General features: G+C 39.4%; 2 protein-coding genes across 10 annotated transcripts in view; one reads left to right on the forward strand and one right to left on the reverse strand.

The window, feature by feature from the left end:
• Window positions 1-10,926, forward strand: part of LOC111579721 (netrin-G1-like) — a 73,570-nt gene extending 62,644 nt beyond the window's left edge. For all 3 annotated transcript variants that reach the window (XM_055014841.1, XM_055014842.1, XM_055014840.1), the window contains one exon: window positions 1,809-10,926. In XM_055014841.1, coding sequence (XP_054870816.1) covers window positions 1,809-2,047 — 239 coding nt within the window. In that variant the 3' untranslated portion in view covers window positions 2,048-10,926. The remainder of the gene's footprint in view (window positions 1-1,808) is intronic.
• A 9,848-nt stretch (window positions 10,927-20,774) lies between these two features.
• Window positions 20,775-24,540, reverse strand: part of vav3b (vav 3 guanine nucleotide exchange factor b) — a 57,987-nt gene continuing 54,221 nt past the window's right edge. For 6 of the 7 annotated variants that reach the window (XM_055014219.1, XM_035956331.2, XM_035956334.2 and 3 more), the window contains one exon: window positions 20,775-23,559. In XM_055014219.1, the coding sequence (XP_054870194.1) occupies window positions 23,518-23,559 (42 nt within the window). In that variant the 3' untranslated portion in view covers window positions 20,775-23,517. The remainder of the gene's footprint in view (window positions 23,560-24,540) is intronic. The other variant, XM_055014218.1, reaches the window with a different exon arrangement.

Consider the following 24,540-nt stretch of genomic DNA (forward strand, 5'->3'; position numbering starts at 1 on the left):
AAAGTGTTCGAAAAGCAGCAAAATGTTACTTTCAGTAATAATAATGAAGTCGCAGCACCATGTAGTTGTTTATGGTGTTTTCAAGAATAATCTGAATTATATCAGTACAAAAAATGATCCAGGTCATGAAAGGGCAAACACTGTTTATTAAGGGAATGAGAGAAAATGATTTTAACAGCAAAGGCTGATGCCCAATAAATCAAAAAACAATATGGTCATACTAGTCTAACCTCTTTCACAGCTCAAGTCTTTATGAAAACAATCAAAAATCTGACACGTCTGTGACATAATTCTTTTTCTTGTTCAGTATTGATTTGACCTTTATAGCTAAATGAAAACAGCTTACTCATGATTTGCATCTGGGTCTGTTTAGGTTGTTTTGTGTGTTTTATCTAATTTTGGCAGAATAAATGCAGTCTCTCTCAAACATCAATGGTAAATGTCAGGCATTGGTGTCAGTCTCTGTTTTAAAGAGTTCTTGCCAGACCCATTATTTTGCACCAGTGTCCATCAGCCATACAGAGAGAGATCTATCACACAACACAGCTACAAGACTTCCTGCATTTTAAGTAAGGAGTTTGACTGAATGGGAGAGATTTGTCAGTGTAGGTCTATAATTATTGAAACTATACACAAAACATTTTAATACAAGGTCATCACTGTAAATATCAGTTTGTTGGACTTAAGTCAAAGAAAGTGCCTTGACCAAAAGCATTAGTTACAACACTTGACAAAGTTATTGAAAATCATATATTAAAAACAAAACCCTACATCCACAGGTGGAATTTCCATTTAAAGCACATAATAGCAGTGGTGTCCATGTGAAATGGGTAGGAATATTATTAAGTTAAATGCAATACCAATGCCTTCTTAATCAGTTTTGGCATGAGCAATGATTATTTGTTGAGTTTATTCTGATGCATGAGCCACATTACTGAAAACCAAAAATGTGATTACTATTTATGCAGGGAGAGATATCCAATTACACTGAAATCTCTTGGCAAATATTACCTCTTCCAGGATTTCACCTCTGCCAGCAGAGAGGCTTCCTGGGATAACTGAGTCGTGAGGTTTTGTCTGGAAATGTGAATATTAGCTTATGTAGTCCAATCAGTCTATATCAAAACAAAGAAATGTTTGATGGCCACCAAAACAATGCAGTTCTGGATATTACATCCTTTTTTCTAACTGTGTTATATTGCTTGTTGTAAAGTTAACTGCAGGGAAGAAAATAACGGCACTTGGTGAATTACCTGGAAATGTTAATTTGCACATCAAAGGTTGTTGTGGTGTCATGGAGCCAAGTATCCATCCCATGTCCTCGTGTCTGTCTGTTCTCCTGTCCATAGCACACGGGAGCTGTTTCACAATACTCTGGCAACCTTTGATTCACTAATCATTAATCATCAGTGCCATGATTTGTTTGCTCTTTTGTTTTGCCAGGATAATTTGCACTAATGTCCCTTTGGTGCTACTAAAAATATTCATAAATCCATTAAATGTCTGTGTTGTTTTGTCATAAATAGTCATTCAGTTTAGGTGTTTTCACACACTTTTGGCTGTGTTCCACTTCTCATCCAATATGTGCCCTGTCTCCTCTTCCTTTTGCACACTTTCTAAAGTCCTTGGCTTTGCCCTCTCTAATGTGTCAGCTGTGCTCTAAGGACACAGAGCGATGCAGACAGGACAGGAAGAGGCAGCTTGTGCCCTGTGAACCTGCCTGTTGATGCTCTCTGCCGGCCTATCACAGAGTGATCTATTAATCGCGCCTTCCTGTCTCCCCTGCCCTTTCTGCTTTGTCTCTTCAGCTCGAGTGTGTGACAACGCAATGCTGCGGTGTCAGAACGGCGGCACATGCCACCACCATCAGCGATGCCATTGTTCCCCCGGCTTCACAGGCGTCCTGTGTGAGAGAGCTCGCTGCCAGGGTCCCGGGCAGTGTGATGACCAATTGTCTGGACGGGCCTCTCTTCATCATCAGCCCATAGGCTGCCAGCTTGCTCTTACCCTTGTAGTGCTCCCACTATTGATTGTTTCCCTTTGCTGAGAGACCTGAACCAAATCCTCAACCAAAACACTAAGACCGCAAATGTTGAGGCTGAACTCTCAACCTTATAGACATGAAGAACAAGAATTTGTGGACAATGTGCTCAGCGTACTTATAAGCAACTCTTTTGTATATCTGAGGCCACAGTGGTGGGTGACAGTGTTTGTAGTGCAAGGGGTTGTGCACTGATGTGTTATACGGAATGATAGAAGGCTTGGTGATGGCACTGCTCTCTTATAACTTCACAGAGGAAACGACTGGAGCCCTTGCTTTGTGATTGGCTAATACGTCTTTGAAAGCAGACTGGAGACTCAGACAGAACTACCCACATTTTGAGAACAAACTGTACAAACCTAGACACAGATTTCTAAGTATCATCTGAAGTTATTAAAAAATAATAGCGTGGACGGGAACATCTTAAAACATCTCGCCTCACTGCCTCCTTCCTTACTTGTTATCTTCCTCTCTCCTTTCCCTTACTCTTCCCTGTTCCCCATACCTTTCCTCTTCCTGTGCTTTGGTGACCCTAGTGATTTACTTTGCTGACGGGTGTCTGTTGTTTTGCCAAACGCTGCACATGTATTATTATCAAGCCCCTTGCAAGTACCAATATAGTATTTTTTTTTCTTTTTCAGAGGCTTTGTAGTCATGCTTAAGCCCACCTGTATGGGAAAAAAAGTTGTAACATACTGTAACTGTATTTAATTTTGTATAAAACAGATATTTTCATGACTACGCAGATCAAAAGATGTATTACTTGTTTTCTATTGCTGCTGACCCGTTCTACAGTAGATGTGGACTATGAGTGAGTAAGGAGTTTGGTTGTATTATTCCTTTGCTTGTGTGGCACATGGTTCTCTTTGTCTGAGAGCTGCTGTCAAAACGATGTTTACATACACACTTACACAATACACTTCCACCAAAGCGGAAAAAGAAAAACATGTCTTTGTCTTGTTGTTGAATAGTAGTAATTTTATTCAGTAGTAACATGACATTTGAGACAATATATGTAGCGTGAAACAGTGTATTGTTTGTAGATACATACAAGCCAGTGACAATAGCTGAATGTCATTTTAAATTATTTTTTAGAACTATCAATGCCAATCATTGACCATTTCACTGAAACAACAGCTGCTGATATATCAGTCAACAAATAACTTCCTGGTTCTCTACGGTTGTTTCTCATTTTTTTTATTTTCATTTGTACTGTGCTATAATACATATTTGTTGTGCTCATGAAACATGGAAGTATCAGAAAAATGTCAAGCCAAATCCCATTAACTTTATGTTTAATCTAACAAGAAGACTCAGAGAAAAGGAGGTTGCGCGTGTAGCAGAGGTTGTCCTGTTCAAATCTGTAATCAGATCTAATCCTTGAATCAAATGGGAAGAGGGGAAGGTTTTCTGAGCTGGAACGGTTTAAAGCCTGCATCCTGCTGCGGGAGCCCCCACAAAAGCTACACGTTCAGGAAATGAGTTTTAATTCATGGAGGGTCAATGAATAGAAATGAAGTCACGTCCCACTGGGTGACATATTGAGGACTGAGAGCAATTTCATTTGAGAGATTAATTTTACTCCTGAGGTTGTCATGATACATCTAATTGTGCTGGATTCTAATGTAAGTGCCTCTTATTAAATGACACTGTCTATGAAAAGAGTAGCAAATGCCTTTTGACTTTTGGAAACTAAGATAAGGTATTAATCGTTTGATTGATAGTGCAAAAATCTTAAAATGGGACAGGATGAAATTTTTGGAAGAGAAAAACAAAGCTTATGGTCAGCATAAACAAGAAACAATGTGAGGCTGTCAAATAACTGCATTTAGAAAGTAAATCAGTAACATCAGAATTGGTGTGCTGTGGGGTGTATAGTGATCATACAGAGCTGATGAGGTCTTTTTTTTACAGCCTTTCCATGAACAAAAATACTTTAGCAAAACCATAAGGAACAAGAAAAACCCTCAGAGAGCGCAGTACTCCGAGAAGGCTGCTCAGTCGTTTTATGATTTCCGACGAACGAAGTCTTTAAACAATTTGTAGTCTGCAGCGGTCAATTTGTAGTAGGATCACAATCGTGATGGTCAGCAGGCAGCTGACGTAGTGTTCACTTGTTGTCATAGTTACAGTGACCCCATGCCGCTATCTTGAAACGATACAGAAATCTTTAACAAATCCATGCATCCAGACTATAAGTCACATCACTGCCAAAATCTAATCAATCGGTCCTTGTCTCATTTCTGATCTCTGAAAATTTCATCCAAATCCGTCAGTCCATTTTTGAGTAATGTTGCAAACAGGCAAACAGGCCAACGTCGATCGTCACATAACTAATAATAACAACTAAGAGTAATTAGTAGATTTATCAACTAATATAATCTGCAAATGTTGTCAGGTTCAGCTAACGACCATACTAACCATGCTAGGAACTTGCACTTTCAAAGAAACGGAATGTTTAATGTGGAAAAGATCCATTTACAATAACACATTCACTGTGTAGTATTTTCCACATTTGTGGACACCAGCGGATGCTGTCAGCATCTGACACCAATCCTATTATCCACAGTAGCATTAAATTCATCAGCTACAATCTGATGTGCTCATCCAACTATGTATCTAAGTATGTAAGCTAAAGGCTGCACAACAGGGTTGTGCTATATTAGAATGAAAGTGTTTTCCTGACCAAATAGTCTTACATCATATCATCAGCTGGCAATGCTGATTTTTGCCTGGGACATGCAGCTTTAGCCTAATTTTTTCAACAAGATACATTTGACCTCAAAGACAGTGCATCACCTAATAATTTTACATTTCTAACTACTTTTCAAGAAAAACAAACAGAAGATGTTATTCATGCTGTAGTTAAGGCAAAATATCTGACAGCTGCTCTTAGTACAACAAGATGACAATTTTCAGCCTTTATAAAACAGTTTTGGTGAGCGTCACATTTATGGTGTAAATGTTATCAGAAACCATTGAGTTGCTTTAGTTGATCATTAGAAATTTAAAACAAAATAAAAAAGTTCACCAGGTGCCATCCTGCCACAAACAGAATGACTGTAACTCTTGTAGAACGGGCTTATATTTCTGAAAAGAACAGCTGATGTATTATGATATTAGTAACTACAGGGGTCAGTCTTATCTGATACAGTCTGTAAGAATAACTGGGAACATTACATAATTATGTAAGCTATCAGTCATTTCAATAATAAAGACATTTCTAAATGGTACTCTTTAAAAAAAAGTAAAACTAAACAGCTCAGTGTGAAATGGCAGAAGGCAGCTTGGAGACAGATTTATAGTATTTAGCTAACTTCAGCAATCAACTCTGTTAGCAACAGATTCCATATTATTGGCTAGAAAAGACTCGCTTTCTAATTTTGATCTTCCCCAGTTGCTCTTTCAAGCAATACTGCAGCAACCCTGTATCTGTCCAGCATTGTATCACTTTCTGTGATTTAAAAGTTTTCTTCAAGGTTCCTTTCACTGAACGAGCTCTGCAGAATGTAAAGTGGCACACTTGAGACTATTTGTGGTGACAGTTTGTGGAAAAGACGTTTTAGAGCAGTTTGTGTGCACGCATGTGTGTGTGTGTGTGTGTGTGTGTGTGTGAGAGTGTGTCTGTGTCTGTGTGTCTGTGTGTCTGTGTCTGTGTGTCTGCATGTCTGCGTGTGTGCGTGTGTGCGTGTGTGTCTGTGTGTGTGTCTGTGTGTCTGTGTGTCTGTGTGTGTGTGTGTGTGTGTGTGTGTGTGTGTGTGTGTGTGTGTGTGTGTCTGTCTGTGTCTGTGTCTGTGTGTCTGCGTGTCTGTGTTTGTGTCTGTGTGTGTGTGTGTGTGTGTGTGTGTGTGTCTGTGTGTGTGTGTGTGTGTGTGTGTGTGTGTGTGTGTGTGTGTGTGTGTGTGTGTGTGTGTGTGTGTGTGTGTGTGTGTGTGTGTGTGTGTGTCAGAGGACTAATGCATGCATGGATGGTTCAGTGTGATCACAACAGCAGCACTTCAGAGACTTCAGGACCAATGAAAAAGTCAACAAACTGACCTTTAAAGGGTTAAAATCCAGAAAATTAATGAATATTTGCCAGTAGCATATGCTTGTCTCAAAGATTAAGCCATGCAAGTCTAAGTACACAGGGCCGGTACAGTGAAACTGCGTATGGCTCATTAAATCAGTTATGGTTCCCTTGATTTTTCACTATTTTAAAATCAGGACTGATGTTGGTTAAACAATAAGTTTGGTGTAAGTTGTTGAAATTGTTGAGTTGTTTTATGAATTGTTGTCATTTTGGACAGTTTTGAGTCTATTAGGACAGTTTGTTTCTGGGCAAATTTTTAATAATTTTGGGTATTTTTTGTAATTTGGTCAAAGGTTTTGAGACATTTTGGTCAAATATTTTGGCATTTTACTCAAATTTTGAGTCTTTTAGGACATTTTTTTTGTCTCTGGTAGGTTTTTGAGTAATTGTGGACATTTTAAAATAATTTTGGAATAGAGACTGTTTAGACAAATACTGAATCATTTTGCACAATTTTTTGATTAATTCTGAACAGTTTTGAGTGTATTTGGGCAAATTTCGAGTAATTACGGACATTTTCCAAATCATTTTGGAATAGCTTTGAGACAAATTGCACAAATAATGTGGCATTTGCACTAGTTTTAAGTCTATTAGGACAATTTTAGTTGTTCTGGGCATGCTTTTGAGTAATTATAGACATTTTTTCATAATTTTGGAAATAGTTTTGAGACATTTATTGAGACATTATTGAATCATTTTTGCACAAGTTTTGAGTCATCCTGAACACTTTTGAGTCTATTTAGACAAATTTCAAGCATTTCTGAGCATTTCTCAAATCATTTTGGAACAGTTTTGAGACATAGTGTGCAAATAATCAAGCATTTTGCACAGGTTTTTTTGGCATTTTCGGCACTTAAAAGTTTTTCGGTTTTAAATCTATTAGTACAATTTTTAGTTGTCTTGTGCAGATTTTTTGAGTGATTGTGGACATTTTAAAATAATTCTGGAATAGTTTTGAGACTGTTTGGGAAAAATATTGAATCATTTTGCACAATTTTCGAGTTATTCTGAACAGTTTTGATTCTATTTGAACAGGTTTTGAGTTGTTTGGGGCAAATTTTGAGTCATTTTGGATATTTTTTTGTTCTTTTGTTAACAGTTCTGACAAACACTGGACTAATAAGTCATTTTGCACTAGTTTTGAGTCCATTTGGGCAATTTTTGTTGTTGTTCTGGGCATGCTTTTGAGTAATTATAGACATTTTTTGATAATTTTGGAATAGTTTTGAGACATGTTGGACGAATATTGAATCATTTTGCACAATTTTCGAGACATTCTGAACAGTTTTGAGTCTATTTGGACACATTTCTAACACATTTTTGTCTTTAAGATCTGACATAAAATAATCTTTCATCAGAATTAATGTTGCTGCTAATCATTGACAAATCCCAGACTGTGATAATGAAAATAAAAAAAAACAAAAACCTTTAGTATGTTGAAAATAATCACGTTTTAAAAAACAACCACCGCAGCATCATGTGACCAAACTGGTATTTAAAATCCTGAAAATGATTGAATATTTGGTCATTATGATCAGGACTGTTGTTGGTTAAAACATTTACTCAGTGAAAGTAGAAAATAATATTTACATAAAATATAACAGGACGTGTGGCACAAAACATTTGATAGAAACCGACATGTATTTTGTTGTTTTTTTATTTTGAGTTCATTTATTGATTTTTTTCTCGTTATTTTTTAAAATTTGATTTTTTTTTTTTTAGCTTTTTTTCTATGAATTTAATTAGTTTTGTTATTTTACTATAAAATTTCGTTATTTTACTATAAAATTTTTTGTTTAACGTTTTCTAACTTTCAAGTTGGCTTGTTTTCTCACAGAGCTCATGTTGGCTTCAGGTGAATCACATGAGCGCTGTGAGGAGGTCTGTTCATCTAAGTGGGCCTACATTTTGAAGGAAACATGTTTTCGATGCTTCTTGAGCTGCTATTTTTTTTCCTTCAAACTACAAGGAGGAAAGGTGGAGATTGCATCCTGTAAATCATTTGAAGGCTCTTGTGAAGGGTCTTCCCACCGCTGACAAGAACCGGGCGACTGCAGGTTTCTTTTTTGGATGAGCCATCGCGTTCACATGCTTTTTAAAAATATTCACAACAATGTGATCAAAAGACGGATCTTCTGGTGTCAGTGCTGCTTCCATCAGCTTGTCTGCTGAGCCAAACACCCTGTGAAGATCTTTCACGATGGCTTTGGGTATTTTGTCTATCTTCTTGATTGTTCCGTCGCCTGGGATCTTGATGTCGTCCAGCGGCAGCTTTTTCAGGCGCTTCAGGACGGCCTGGAGGTCGTCTATGGTGAACAGCTTTCTGGATTTGGCCAGGGATTTAGTGATCACCATCTGGAGCAGAGCGCTGATGACAGGATGAAGACTTGACGTTTCAGCCTCAACCTCAGACTGAAGATCTGATGTTTTAGACTCAGGTTGAGGAGCAGCGATGAAGTTGGTCATTGGTTCTGACTCTTCATACACTGATGTCAAGCTGCAGAGAGACTCTGAGGGTCTGAGGGCTACAACTGGTGTAGAAACAACAGCCTCATCATCCCTGCAGATTGATGCAGAACCTGCAGCATCGCTGGGACCTGGACCAGGACTCGGTTGGGCTGCAGGAATCTGTGGTTCTTCAGGTGGGGTCGTGATTGTGATGAAGAGCTCTGAGATGTCCTCTAGAGCTCCGGCCACTGCCTCACTGTGAGCCGTTTCCAGCGACAGCTCTTGAACACAAAATAAGATATTTTGTAGGTATTTTCCCACGACGTCTTCTGTCATGGCGTACAGGACTTCAGGGGAAGAGGGAAGCTGAGTGCCGACCACCGGCTTATTGATCTTGGACAGGACGGTGTCGGACAGACATCTTCTTGGAGGAGCGACGGGCATGTAATATGTACGACCAACCATCAGATGACTGTATATTTTATCAGTCAGTTCCCTTGTTAACTTCCTGATCTGTTTGTTGAGTCTTTCCTGCACTTTTCTCTGTTTTCCAGCTTCGCCTGTCTGGTCAAAAATGTCGTACAGTTTGTCAAGAGCAGGTTCGATGGAGTCAAACTCCACTGAAGCCTGATCTTTACTGGACTGTGTTGGTGTGACGACCAGGTAGCTCGGTGAAGGTGTTGCCCTTGGAGTCAACCTGGGAGACTGTGGAACACTTCCAGGTAAAGTTAATTCTTCGTCAGTGCTTTGGATCAGAGACTGATCGGACCTCTGTTTCAGATCCACGAGGAACTCTGAATCTTTTTTCTTCCAGGCATTCTTCAGGTCTGAAATCATTTTTTCAAACTGCCTTTTAGCAGCCTTGGAAAAGTGACCGTGTTGTTTTTCGCGAGCAGTAATTTTGGTGCCGGCCGACGAAAAAAAGTTTTTGACCTTCCTCGCGATCAGGCCCATGTTAAAATGAGTTCTGGGAGATTTTTTAGGAGACGCAGCTCCACTTCCAGACTCACATATGTGCATGTCATGGAGTATAGTTGTCAGAATATCAGCTGCAACACGTTCAGCCGAGGGAGTGCTGCTGAGGGCCGGGGGAACCCCCTGAGCCTCTCCTGAGACCACATCTGACACTGAGGACCATTTCTCCAGAATGCCCTTCATAGAGCTGGTCACTGAAGGAACAGAGATTTTGGACTTTATGCTTTCGATGCTCTCGTCCAGGTGACTGTACCTGTACGGCTGTCTGCAGCACAATCTGCTCAGCCTCACCGCACATCTTCTCAGACATGCGGCAGAGTGAGACACTATCCGACGAAGGGTTTCAATGCTGAACTTGGTGCCGCTGACGTAAACGGCAGGTTCTGGAGGCAGAACTGGACTGTTGTTGGCCAGAGCCAGAGCAGAGTTAACCCTCTCTGAAACCTCCATCTCCACCAGCTCAGTCAGCTGTTCGGCACTTTCACACTTTTCCGACGGGACACCGAGAGCCCAGGCGATGCTGCCGAAGAGGGAGTCTCCCAGGGAAACGTAGAAGTGCCCGCTGTCAGCAGTCCTGGACTCTTCAAGGATTTTAAGGGTAATTTTCAGGGTCTCGGCAGCAAGACTCTGAATTATGTTGGTGAACACGTCGATCAGAACAGCGACCGTTGAAACGTCCAGCGTCTCTGTTGCTAACATGTTCCACTGAAGCTCAGAGATCTTCTGAATGCATCTGGTCACTATTGGCAAGATCTCCTCTCTGGAGAGAGTGATGGTTTCCACTGGTGGCTCAGTCTGGTCCACTGGATCCATTGGTGGTTCTGGCTGGACCAGCGGAGATGGATCTTTGGAAGATGTTTTGTGAATGGGAGGTTTAGCCGATGTCTGTTCTGTCGGTGGTTCTGGTTCGTCCAGATTCACAAAGAACACTTTTCCGAGAGTGTCGGTCACCGGTATTTTACATTTGTCCTCATCATCGATGTTCATTGCAAGGGTATCCTCTGATTCACAGTTGGTCATATCATCAATCAGTCTCAATGCAGCCATTTCTTCAAAGTTCGTGTCTTTCGGTAAATCAAACTTGTCGATGGTAGAAAGTTCTTCTTCCTCTAAGATGCGTCGGTTCAAGGTTTTCTCTTGAAGTCAGCTGAGTTGTTCTGGAGGAGAATGTGATTGGAATCCAGACGTTGTTCCGAATTTATAGACCTTGGGACATCACTGATGACATCACAGATGACATCATTTAGAATCTGAGCATGTACAATGCAGCCCTTTGTGACATCATGTGAAATCACAAACTGGCCTCTTATGACATCACACAAACACACACACACACACACACACACACACACACACACACACACACACACACACACACACACACACACACTCCTCATGGTTTAGTCATCATTGTGTGGAGATCAACACATGCAAAATAAATATTTTAAATAAAAATAATAATTAAAAAAAAAAAATTAAAGGTGATTATTGGACCTGAAAATAAAATTGTCCATTTTAGTTTTGGGTTAGTTTGTGTTAAAGTTGTGTCTCTACTAGGAATGAACACAAGTTAATGTAAAGAGACACAAGTCCTCATCATTTTTAGACAGTTTGTATGTCATTTTGCACGTTTTGAGTCATTCTTGACTTTTCTTGAGTCACTTGGACATGTTTTGAGTAGTTTTTGTCAAATTTTGAGGCACTTTAGATTTTTGGGGGGTAGTATGAAACAGTTTTGAGACATTTTGGAGAAATATTGAGTCATTTTGTACAATTTTTCGAGATATCCTGAACAGATTTGAGTTTATTTGGACAAGATTTGGCTTGTTTTGGACAAATATCGAGTCACATTTTTTTTGGACACATTTTTAGTTGTTTTGGGAAAATTTAGAGTTTTTTGTCATTTGGTCAACAGCTTTGAGAAATTTTGGACAAATTTTGAGTCCTTCTGAACAGTTTTGAGTCTATTTGGGCAAGGTTTGACTAATTATGGATATTCTAACAGTATTGTAGAATAATTCTGAGACATACTGCACAAATATTGAATCATTTTGTTCAAATTGTGAGTTACACATGTTGCATTCAAGACAAAAAGGGAAACCAACGTGCAAAATAACATGCAACATAATGTACAGTGTGTGTGTGTGTGTGTGTGTGTGTGTGTGTGTGTGTGTGTGTGTGTGTGTGTGTGTGTGTGTGTGTGTGTGTGTGTGTGTGTGTGTGTGTGTGGGAAGGACAATTACCTTTATGACATGTTAGTGCAATAAAACCAGTGTTTTATGATCCTTGCTCCTGGCTTTGAGCTGTATTTTTCTATTGCCACAAAAAAGTTTTCAGGTTAAATTCAAGTCTCTTGCACCTCAATGCAAATTACGACCCAAAAAGGTTGATGAACAACTGAATGGAGACCACTGCTCTGCCTCCAGAGCAGGTGCAACAGACTGCCAACACTGACATTCATGGGGAAAATGAGGGCCATAAATCCTCTACATGGCTTGCTTAATGCCAGAGTATGGTAATGGAAATATTTAATGCAATTTTCTCTTTCCCTGCACTAGGCTTTAGAGAGAAGAAATTAGGGTGGCAACTACATGCACAATTTTACTGAACAAATGCATTAATATAATATTTTTTAATACTCTCATCACAACTGTTGACATTTAAACCTATATGTAGCAACAGTGGAACATTTTATGACAATGATTTTTCAGTAAGATTTCATGACAGCAGCATAAGGCTGGTTTTTCAGGGGTTAGAATCAAGCCACAAAGGAAAGACCTGAGGATTTCACTCACTACTTATGTTCCCCACTGTTCCATGTCACAGCAACGCCTAGTCCTTTCTCCTTTCACATCTGAGACTCACGAAGGGGTATTAGGAGGACATTTTTAGACACAAGCAGTCCTTGTATTCTGCCACTGTCAGCACTGGTGGCACCAACACAAAGTTACATAACATAAGACAACGGTTATTGAGTATCTAGGAAAGAAGAGGTGAAGCAGCATGCTGGAGCACTCAGCTTATTAACTAATACCCGTCTCCAGAAAGCCCAGCAGTGGAACTTAGAATACATTTGTCCTGTTAAGGATAGAAAGCTAAACCTTTCTGCAAGTCAACATTGTAAGTAGAACTAATGCACTGCTTTTATGCTGACCATGTAAATTCCTCAGTTTCACTATTTTTCCCAAAAATTAATAATCCTTATGCTAAAAATGGACATGTTTCATGTTTTTGCCCCAGTAATGTGAAACCAGAGGTTATGAAGAAAGTACAGCGTCTGTTTAGATCATGAATTTAAGCAATGTTTCTATACGTTTACAGCTTAGAATCCTAATTGTTACAGGTTACAGGTCCTTACACGCTTCACTCTATAGCTCTCTGGATGCAAGAATAAGTTGTCCTTGACCCTGTCCCTGAGCAAGCTCCAGCTGCTGGTTCAACTGTCACTGTAACAAAAGAAGTGATATTATATACTGACTCCAAATGGAGAGCTCCAGCTTCAGTAAAGACCTTATCTTTCTTTGAGCAGCAGTGCTATTCTCACAGAGTGAAAGCAGCCCGCTGCCAGGCAATGAAAGCTATTTATTTATTTGCTTGTCAGTTTGTTGAGAAACTTTCTGTAAAATGCTAGCTGCTATTTGAAGATAAAGATGCATCTACTCTTGGTAACTAGATTTTGAAAGGTTGAATCTGATTTTAATTAAATGTCAGTTAACTGTTAGACAGATTATTTACTTCCATTGTTAACAATAATGGTCTCTATGAGATTCCTGTCTCTTAATTTTCTGCTAAATTCATTTTAGGTCACAATTGTAGGAACCTGACTGGGAAGACAGATGAAAATTAGGCTGTAGAGCTGACCCTGGTTCATTTACAGTTATCTACTGTTGATCAATTGTAAGAAGAGTTGAATAAAAGTGGCTGGAGTAACACAAATAGACTATATTAGCTTCATTTTAGACTCTGAAGCTCTCCTTGAACCAAAGTTTAACACTGCAAAATGATTATGTAGATTGTCCCTTGTGTGTGTGTGTATATATATATATATATATATATATGTGTGTATATATATATATATATATATATATATATATATATATATATATATGCATGCACACACACACACACTACCATTCAAAAATTTGGGGTCACCAAGACATCTATGTTATCTTTATTGAAAAAAGCTTTTCTTTCAAAAATAAGGACATTTCTAAGTGACCCCAAACTTTTGAACAGTAGTGTGCGTGTGTGTGTGTGGGAATGATGCTGAATGTGTACACTTACAGACCAGTAAAAAGGACTGAACACCCTACTTGCACTTATGAAAAAATGCATCCTGTGTGCTTTTACATGTGAACTTGTAGATACGCAGACATGCTGATTTACGAACATCTATAGGACCTTCCACCCCCTCCATCCTAATCAATTTTTCAGCTCCAGCTGTAGAAAGTATATTGACTTCATTTATGTGACAACATGTTTGGAATGGCACTTATGGAGAGGATGGAGCAGCATGCCATCTGTGGCTTTATCAAACTCCTATTCACATCTCTGACATTGCAAGGACAGCTGGTGGGTGGTACGCTGGACTGGCACACAGAGCCAGAGTACACTAGAATCAATACACAGTGCAAAAAGGAAGTTAAGCTGCCTTCGCTGGAACGTAATTGAGATACCTTTCTCCTATACTCTGATCTAACAACCAACTAAAAAGGAAGCACTGCACTCTGTTACTATCTGTTAGCCCCATAAAAGATATGAATAACATTATTGTTTAAATCATATGGTATCAAATACCTATTTTATCAGAAACAATATTTGTATTGCTAAAGACTTCTACTACAAACTTTATGTGCTACACTACAATTTTGGAGCAAAAGAAAAAAATGGAATAAAAAATATTTATTTGAATACCATAGGCAGATTTAAACAGGACAGTTTTATTTTTTCAGAGCTAAGCATAAGCTTTAAGAAAAGCTTTTTGCTTGCTTGTCACGACCACAAACCAATCTGATGTCCCCTCATTTCAATACAATCTGAGGCAGCAATCGGCTCTTTGGCTGCAGATGGTAATCCTATTCAGTCTCACACATGATCACTGCTCTTGTCTATTTTTTTTTATGCCAAATCCAGCACTTCTGGCCTTCAGGGCCACACCTAAATTGCAAATCAGCCTTGGCTAGGATTGGCACTGCAAGCGTGCAACACCCTGTTAAAGAAATTATTTATGTATCACACCAACACCATCCATAAAAAAAAGATACCATTCACAGTCTGTTCCAAAGGTCCTGGAGCTTGTAAGAAAGCATTTTTCTTACTTTTTTCATGTGATGGGAGGGATGTAATTTTGTGTTGCTCCTTGAATTTCATCATAAACACCTCTGACTGGAAACTCAAAAATAACATACCTGCAGAATGTGTCAAAGATCACCAGCTGTTCCAAAGTACATTGCACATTCGGCAACTGTGAGGGATAAACTGAGCACAGTTATAAGCTACATTGATAAAAATGAATACAGGGGTTGTTAAGCTCTAAGCATGGCTGTGAAAAGCATGCATGCATTTTGCAAACGGAAGCATCAATGATTAATTACATTTTGAATCAGGTGAAGCATTTGGTCTTTTGGAAGCTCCTTACAGCTCTAAAGTAGCAAGATGCCTTTAGCCGTTTTCTAATTCATTTAGTCATTTCTCACTGTGCGGATAGGACTGGTGTTATTTGTCTTATAAGCTCCATGAAATGTCTGCCTTCAGCCTGACACAATAGATGCTCACAGCATTTACACCTGTAGCACCAAACATGTTCTGCAGGCAGAGGAACGGTTGGAGAATTGTAATGGAGCACTTATTGAGATGTACAGACTACACAGAAGGAATGTGATGCAGTTGCTGCTTTTCTGAATAGGTGACAAGCATTAAAGCTAAGAAACAGGACAGTATTGAATCCTGACATACTTACATCACCTACATTGTTGGGAAGTCTTGGGTGTGCAGGCATATGTGAGCAGATAACAAGGTGGGAGTGCAACATCAGGCACAGATTTGTGTTTGCACTTACACAGTTCAAAAGGAAAATGTCTTTCCAGAAACAATAACATGCTCCTTTGGATAATCCACAAACCTTAATGTCAGTGATTTTCAGAAGCATTATTTCTTCAATAAAAACTTCTCCCCACCATTGTTCTAGAGTGGCTGCAAACAGATTTCTAAGTATCATGAATTAAACTGGGGCTACGCAGTGGCTTGGTGGTTCGCACTTTCGCCTTGCATCCCGAAGATCCCAGGTTTGCATCCCCACCTTCCGGGGATCTTCCTGCATGGAGTTTGCATGTTCTCCCCGTGCATGTGTGGGTTTTGTCTGGGTACTCCGGCTTCCTCCCACAGTCCAAAAACATGCTGAGGTTAATTGGTGAATCTGAATTGTCCATAGGTGTGAACGTGAGCGTGACCGTTTGTCTGTATGTGTAGCCCTGTGACAGACTGGTGACCTGTCCAGGGTGTCCCCTGCTTTCACCCTAAGTCAGCTGGGAGAGACTCCAGCCCCTCCATGACCCTAATGAGGATTAAGCGGTTTACAGATAATGGATGGATGGATGGACAACTTTTTGGCTACCTCTCAGGTTTTGTGCTAAAACAGTTTTTAGTATTTTTTGTTGTTGTTGTTGTTTCACGTTTTCATGATTTGGACACCAGCTCTTCAGTTTGTATTTTGGTGTTGACAACTTAAACTGGACTATATAAATTGTAAATATTTACTGCCATCATGGCCAAACTCTGTCTTTTGCAAGTTCTGACAATATTTTAACAACGCTGTTGTTTTAATAAAAGATATTGGTTTTACATTCATAACAAAGCAGTGCTGAATGTGGCACTAGTCAATCCAAAGACTGTTATCTCATGTGTGGGAGGAAGCAAACGCACAGGTGGTGGTAGTGGCACAAAATCCCAAAACAAATAACATGTACAAAGAAGCGGTTAGAGAAGAAACAGACACACAGACAGATAGTGGGAAGGACAGACTGACAGGGAGATGAGGTGAGACAGTGTAGGGGGAGACAAGGGGCTTCAAAAAAACAAACAAAGGGAATCAAGTTACAGTGGGGAGAAATAAAGGAGGGAAAACAGAAGCCTTCATCACAAAAGGCTGCCATGAAACAATGGTTCCCTGATGGACAGAGGCAGATGCAAACATGAACACTCCTGTTTGGCAGACCTGCAAGACTGGATTGTAGAGAAAGAGGTAGACATGGGGGGAGACAGAGCAGAAGGGCTGACAGAGAGACAGGTTCTGCCAAAGCGGCCCCCATGACAAGCAGCACGACCTCGTTAAACCTGTCCCTGGGAGTCACAGGCAGATGCTCTGCTTTTTCTGTGATAATGACCTACCTGCTAAGCAGCTAGCAGCGTCACGCTCCTTTGAACAATTATTGAGCTCAAAGCTGTCGCTCTCTTTCATGCCTGTGCTAGTTCCAACGCGCCACACTCAGAAGGTGCTAGGTGCATCATAAGCTTTTGTTTTTGCAGGCTTAGATGCATTAATACTGCTTGCTATCAAAGGTATGCTCTTCTGCTGTTGTGGTCTTCATATGTCTATGTTAGACTTCCTTACTCAGCTGCACTGTGGGCATCAGATAGAGTGGCTACAGCTACATGATCACCAGTTATGTCTTAAGACCTTTGAAAACATGCTCCCCAGCCTGTGCAAATTGGAATTGAGGATATGAAAGTGTTACCCATTAATGCACATTTATTCACCATTTTATATTTTGTAGACTCACTGCTGTCAAGCATCAAAGCGCAGTCAGCACATGGAGCCATGAGTCAGGAGGAAGTAACTAGGGTGAGGGAGAGACTGGGGAAGTGAGAGATAGACAGAGGAGGAGAGAACAGCAGTTCTCTAAGGATTAGCTCAATTAGACTGCTTTGATCTGTGAGATCTTAATTGCTGGCTAGCATTGATAGAGTCCTCAGTGAGACTCAGCAGCACCAGCCGAGCGAGGAGTGAGGAGACTGGTCGTATTCTTACCTTCTCATCTTCATTGCTGTTTTCTAGACAAGCTTCACTCAATGCCGACGATCAATGAACTACTTAAAAAAAGAGATCATGCATGTAAAAAAATGACTCGAGCATTTTCTGCTAGCCATCCTATATTGATCAGGTGCAGTTATATTTTATCACCACATAAAATTTTAGCAAATGGTAAATAATTTTGACCTTTCCATATGTTTTATTCTACTGTTGGGTGAATTTGAACTACTTCTTCTTGCTTCAAAGACAGATTATTAATCTATAATGTTAGAGCTTGAGTTATTACATCTTACATCCAGCCCATCATCCCTCCTGTCTTTGCAGTCCTCTCATGCTCACCCTCAGCTCACTACTGATACCACTTCACTCATCCACACCATGCTTTGGAGATAATTCCAGGTGATGCATATAAAACATCTACATCTTTTCTCCACCACAACCAGCATCTAGTCGATGCTATTTATCCTATCTCTATAGGCCCATTGTGTTTAAAATGTTTCTAAAAGTAAGTAAAGTGAGAAAGAAAACAAACAGTTGTGATTTTTCAACAGAAGACATGTCTAACATGGGTCAGTAAGCAGTTTGAATAGTCACTTACTATTTTTCTTTTGAGGTCACTCTCACCTTTTCAATTGTGCTTCAAAATCCTAGGCTGCACAGCGGCTTGGTGGTTAGCACTTTTGCCTTGCAGCCAGAAGATCCCTGGTTCGCATCCTGGCTTTCCAAGTATCTTTTTATGTGGAGTTTGTATGTTTTCTCTGTGCATGTGTGGGTTTTCTCCAGATACTCTAGCTTCCTCCCACAGTCCCAAAACATGCTGAGATTAACTGGTAACTGTAAATTGCCCTCTAACGAAGATTAAGCAGTATAAAGACAATGGATGAATGGACTAAAATTCCAGTAAAGGCACTAATGACAAGACATGGGAGAAAAATAACAGATGATTGACAGCTTTTAATCAATAGGTTTTTCATGTATTGGCTTTTGGTGGTCAAGTAATTGTAGCCATCAAACAGTACATATGAGCTCCTTCTATGGATTTTGTTGCAGGACAGAATATTTTTTTCTATAGTCCTGTTTTCTCTTACAAGACAGCTATTTCTTGTATTTAGAAAAACTCTGTAGCTGTAGTTTTATATTTTCCAAAGGGGTTGATGGTCACGAGTCAGCAGTTGAATGTAAATCTTACAGATAAAGTCTTACGGAGAGTGAAGCTCTTTAGAGAGGAACTGAGAGCTCACCGTATTTGAGGGCAGCTTCAGGTTTTGCTAAATCCCTGTTTAACCCCCATATAGAGATCCAGGGGGGCTGACTGGCAAAGACTGGGGTTAAGAAGATCATTCAGACAGATGAAGATGATGCAGGGCCTCCTTCTCTCCCTCTGTCAGTCTTCTGTCCATCTCACATACCTACACACACACACACACACACACACACACACACACACACACACACACACACACACACACACACACAGTCCTCTTTGTCCACGCATACTTTATCTACTCCATGCAAGAAGCTTGTACACCCATTTCTCTCTCTCTGGCTGCTGTCCAACTTCTCTCGTCGCCTTTCATCTCTTTGGCTAAGACAGGAACAGGCAGATTAAGGAGAGGAAGAGTATTAGGGGAGCCATTCTTTCTGCCTCTTTGTGACGGGAGGGTAAGTGCAGCAGAGCCCTCCCTCTGCTGAATTTGGTCATTAGAGAGGCTGCAGAGCAGTGGGGGAAAAGTAAGCCTGAGAGACTGTTTACGTTACAAGAAGACTGATACTGTGAGGCTCCAGAGTAGAGATGCCATCTCATATTTTTGACAGCTTTGGCTGAATACAAAGAGTAATGAATTACTACGAGTGTATAAAACAGTAGAAAAAGCACACTGAACGATCAAGACAATAGGCTCAGAGCATCAGATCACTGCATAAAAATAAACCAAAACCAGTACAAACAACATGGTTAGAGACATTAGAAAAATAATGTGCTGCTTAGTAGGGCTGGACCTGAATATCCAAATATTCAGTCGTGACAGTGGTATCGCAATATTAATTTTGAGATCCGAATAATTTTGAGATCCGAATATTCGGAATATAACAAAAAACTCATAAATTTAATTCTTCAGTTATATTTCAGGAAAAAAAACATAAAATTTAATATATGAAGAGTAAACACATTCCAAAAAGTATACTGTGTAATTTCATGTTTATTCCTGGCTCATCCTGCTCATATTAAATTGTATTCAGGCTTGGATAGATGTCTAGATTTGGGGTGGGACAAAACAGCAATTTTTTTCTGTTTGGTTGTTTTTAAAAGGAAGCTTTTTACATACTGTCGTTAATTATTTGTGAATTTACAAAAACAGGACTAATCACTTAAATGAACAAATAGAAATGCTTCTTGGATGCATTTCAGATTATTAACAGGAGTGTGTTTTTCAAGAACAACTTAAGGTTTGTTTGAGGCTTGAATCCTCATAGAGCAACCCAACACCTCCTCTGCACTTTTGGATAGTGTTAATGATGTTTAGATTCATTTAAGGGAATTACATGTTGGTTCAAATTCATTTGAACCTAATTTGTAAAACAAATTACACCACTGTTTCATAGTGTTTGCTTACTTGTATACACCTACAGAATGCGTGCAAGAAAAGAACGAATAATAACTTCTGTCATTTGTTGAGATCCTCACACCCAAATGCTTTTACTTTGGATCAGCCGTTCTGCTCAAGCTATTATGGTTTGGACCAAAGGATCAGCGAGAGAGGTTGGTTGTTAAACATGCTTACATGCATATCCCAACAGGTCGCAATCATACTGTCTCCTGAAAACTGCACATGAAATTGGGAGTCCTACAGAGATCTTGTGCATGGGCCACAAATATGGTGGTAGTTTTGTCAAAATGAATGAGAGGAAATTCTACCATTTTGCAAATCACAGCTTGTGTGATGGAAAGTTGCTGAAAGGGTCCCACCACTTCAGTGATGAAAATCTGGAAAGAAAACAAAGTGTTTACAATGCTTACATTTACACTATAACTGCTTTCAGGTGTCTCTCTATTGTGTTCTGTTTGTTAAGCTATTATTTGAGCACTGTCAGGTTTGCACTGCACCTCTGTGTCAGACACAGCTGTGATTTGTGATGCAACTGCAATGTCTTTGTTCCTGCAACACGTAACATTTATCTGAAGAGGGAAAAATAGCCTATCAAATTTCAAGTACAATTCAAAGAGTATGCTTTTATTAAATATTGATGTCACACACGGTTAGCGGGGTGTTACCATTTGAAGGAAAACAGCATCACTTAATGCCCTTGTGCTACCTTGCTCTACAGTGAACAGCTGTTACATCACCCTTGAATCATTCATTGTGAAACCAAAAAGAGTTGAGGTAAACACAAAATTTGTAGAATATAAAAGGGTTCTGCACTTTCTACAGTGAATGATCAAAAGATCAAGGAGCGAAGCATAGACCTGCACCTCCAATTACACAATCCACGCCAGACATGCACTTTAAAACTGGTTTGGCATTGTAATTCCTTATGTGCATACATTTTCTCTTTGATGACTCCACGTCTGTAGCCAAACGTGAGAAATGGGTTTTATACTTCCTCTGGTGTCAATAAACTGAACATTATGAGACATTATCAAAAAGTGATGCCTCTTCCTTTTGATGATTCACCATATTTATTCAGTCTTGTGAGGCCAGCCTCAGAGTTTTGGCTTAAAGGTAGTTTTATATGTACAGTTTTATATTTTGGAAATGTGCTTATTCACTTTCTTAGTGAGAGTTATACACTACCGTTCAAAATTTTGGGGTCACCCAGAAAATCTCATGGTTTCCATGAAAACTCACACTTTTATTCATGTGCTGACATAACTGCACAAGGGTTTTCTAATCATCAATTAGCCTTTTAACACCATTAGCTAACACAATGTAGCATTAGAACACAGGAGTGATGGTTGCTGGAAATGTTCCTCTGTACCCCTATGGAGATATTCCATTAAAAATCAGCTGTTTCCTGCTAGAATAGTCATTTACCACATTAACAATGTCCTGACTGCATTTCTGATTCATATAATATTGTCTTCACCGAAAAAAAATGCTTTTCTTTCAAAAATAAGGACATTTCTAATTGACCCCAAACTTTTGAACGGTAGTGTCTAACTCATAACGTGTCCACACTAATACAGACATAGAACAAATACTCTCCTCTATTCTTAGGTCTTATCATCCTTACACAAACAGTGTTTTTCCAACTTCTAAGGGGAAAATGTACAAAAATTCCACTTTATGCATAGCAAAGATGGAGAGTTTGGAAATAATCATGTCACTGCTCTCGTCATTTTTGCATGTGTTTGTGGATATTTTGCAAGACAATAGTTGTGTGGACTTTTTTTTTAAAACGGAGGAAAATATCTGTCAAGAAAATATCTATAATAGAAGGCAGAAGTCCTAATACTCCTCATGTCTTTCTACTAAATGTGAAGCTGGCTGATTAGCTTAGCTTAACATAAGAATGGAAGCAATGGCAGCTGGCTGTAGTGGCTTCTGACTCCACCGACCAGCGCCTCTAAAGTTCACTAATCCTTGTCTTCACTGTGACATTGCCAGACAACCAGCAGAGACTCCAGGAAGACAAAAAATAGCCCAAACCTCAACAAAGTCACAAATAGTTTGTTTACACTTTCGCTACAAATGAAATAAAACACGTGTTTTGGGACTTCTAGAGTTGCTGGTAGGCACATGTTTTTGCACAATGAGGCTACTGCAGCTGTTTCCTCCAAGCTTCCAGTCTTTATGCTCAACCAAGCTAACGGGTTCCTTTCTGGAACCTCATATTAACGAGACTGATATCAGAGTGGTGCCCCATCGAAATCATATTAGTCTACAAGTCTCATTTAAAATTTGATATAAACTAAACATTTGTACTTACCAGATGTTGTAAATAAAAACACAGCCAAGAAGCATCATTCAACAAAATTTCTGGGACATTTTGGTTGAACTGCAGTTTGTATTTACACAGAACAGATAGGAGAGAACTATGTCAATAAATTTAAAATGTAAAATATCTATAGCACCATTTTTGGTAACACCCATGGGTACTTAAAAAATAATGGACATGTTGACTCCAATTTATTTCAATTTTTGTAAAATAAGTAATCAAAGAAATTAAACTTTTTAAAAAAATATGTTCTCTCTGTAGTAATGGCAGTGCCGTCTCCACAGAAGTGCAGGACTTTATATTGCAGTTTAAAATGAGCCTACAGTGAGGTAAAATGTGACAGGAAGATGGAACCTGCTTGGGGTTCCAATGGCTTAAAAAAATTATCATAATTATCATTTTAAAAAAGCATCAAATTGAGATCTCAAAAAATGCATTTAAACATCAGAAAGTTTATATCTGTCCAGTAATTTGACATCTTAAAACTCAAATGACACAAAGCTGAACACAAATGTCTGAACAGCCAAAGAGGGTTACAGCTCAGCACTCAGAGTTCCTCAGCACCTGCACTGCAATTAGGTGGAGTACCTGGACAGTGCACTGTTAGCAGGATCTGTGTTCCAGTTGGGTGACTGAGCCTTCCATGTATCGAAACATGATGACAGGGCAAGTCTCACCACAGCTGATGGAGCCATCAATAATAAGAGAAGGTGAGTGGGACGGAAGAGGGGAGGGTTATCTGGGTGCAGCACATGTACTTCTTGGTGAGCCGCAGGGGCAGACGAGGCAAGATATGGCGTGACGCTCCTGGAATCTGTGATTTGACATCTCCTCTGCGTGAGAGTCTGTCAGAGGGCAGGAGAAGGTTTTTAAGGGCACTGCCACCTCGTCTTATGTCCAAGTCTCTGGGTTTTATCAAAGACATCTGACTGAGGGCACAGAGAGTGGCAGAGCAGCATGGCACTCACTGGAGGTGGTTCGCTCTGAATGGATGCTGAACAGGAGTTACTCAACAAGTCAGTCCTCTTCATCCACGTAGGTAGAGGGGAACCAGCCCACCTGAGAAGCAGAAACACAAAGAACAATTCAGGTAGCAGCTCTAAGCCACACAAATATATTGGACATACTGTAGGTGGGGCTCAAGCAATGTCCAAGCGTGACCCAGTTTAAAAAGCAGTACAAAAATATGATTTTCACAAAGTACAGGGAGGAGGAGGGGCTTTGACATGGGTATATCACTGATTATTTAATATTTGTTTATTTATGTTTTTTGTTTTCTATTTTGTTTGTAAATATGTACATAAATAACTATGAGAGTGAGGAGTGACTGATAGTCGAGATGGAGAAAGGGTAGGAGTGACTAAGCTTATGCTTCGTCCTACTCCTTTTCGGATATGTTGGGTTATTATTTTGTGCTTTGTTTTGTTTTGCTTGTTTTGTTGTGTTTTGTTTTGTTGTTGTTTTGAATATTTTGAAGTGTTTTTGTGGCTTTTTTTCTCATATCTGAAATAAAAACATTAATTGATTTATTCATTCATTCATTCATACATACATACTACAGTGTATATACAGTACCGATAAAAGGTATTCACCACCCTTTAAGTTTTCAACATTAAATCATGGTCAATTTAATTTAGCTTTATTGCCAAGAATTTACAAAAAATATTTTTTCATGTTAAAGTGCAAAAGGAGTTCTACAAAGTAATGTCAGTTATTAAAAAACAGAAACTGCAAAATAAGTGATTGCATTCATCCCATTCAAATGAGTATTTAGCAGCTGCACCTTTGGCAACAATGACAGTGTTGATCCTGTGTGGACAGGTCTCAATCAGCCTTGTACATCTGGATACTTTACTGCATTCTTCTTTGCAAAATTAACCAAGCTCTGTTGGGCTACACAGGGATTGGAACTAAATAGTCCTTTTCAAGTCCAGCTATAAATTCTCAATTAGACTGAGATCTGAGGTCATGTCTGTGTAAATTTGTTTGTATGTTTCCAGTAATTCTTATGCTGGAAAACAATTGCTGTAACATGTAAAT

The sequence above is a fragment of the Amphiprion ocellaris genome, chromosome 10, assembly GCF_022539595.1.
Source record: "Amphiprion ocellaris isolate individual 3 ecotype Okinawa chromosome 10, ASM2253959v1, whole genome shotgun sequence".
Taxonomy (NCBI): Eukaryota; Metazoa; Chordata; class Actinopteri; family Pomacentridae; genus Amphiprion; species Amphiprion ocellaris.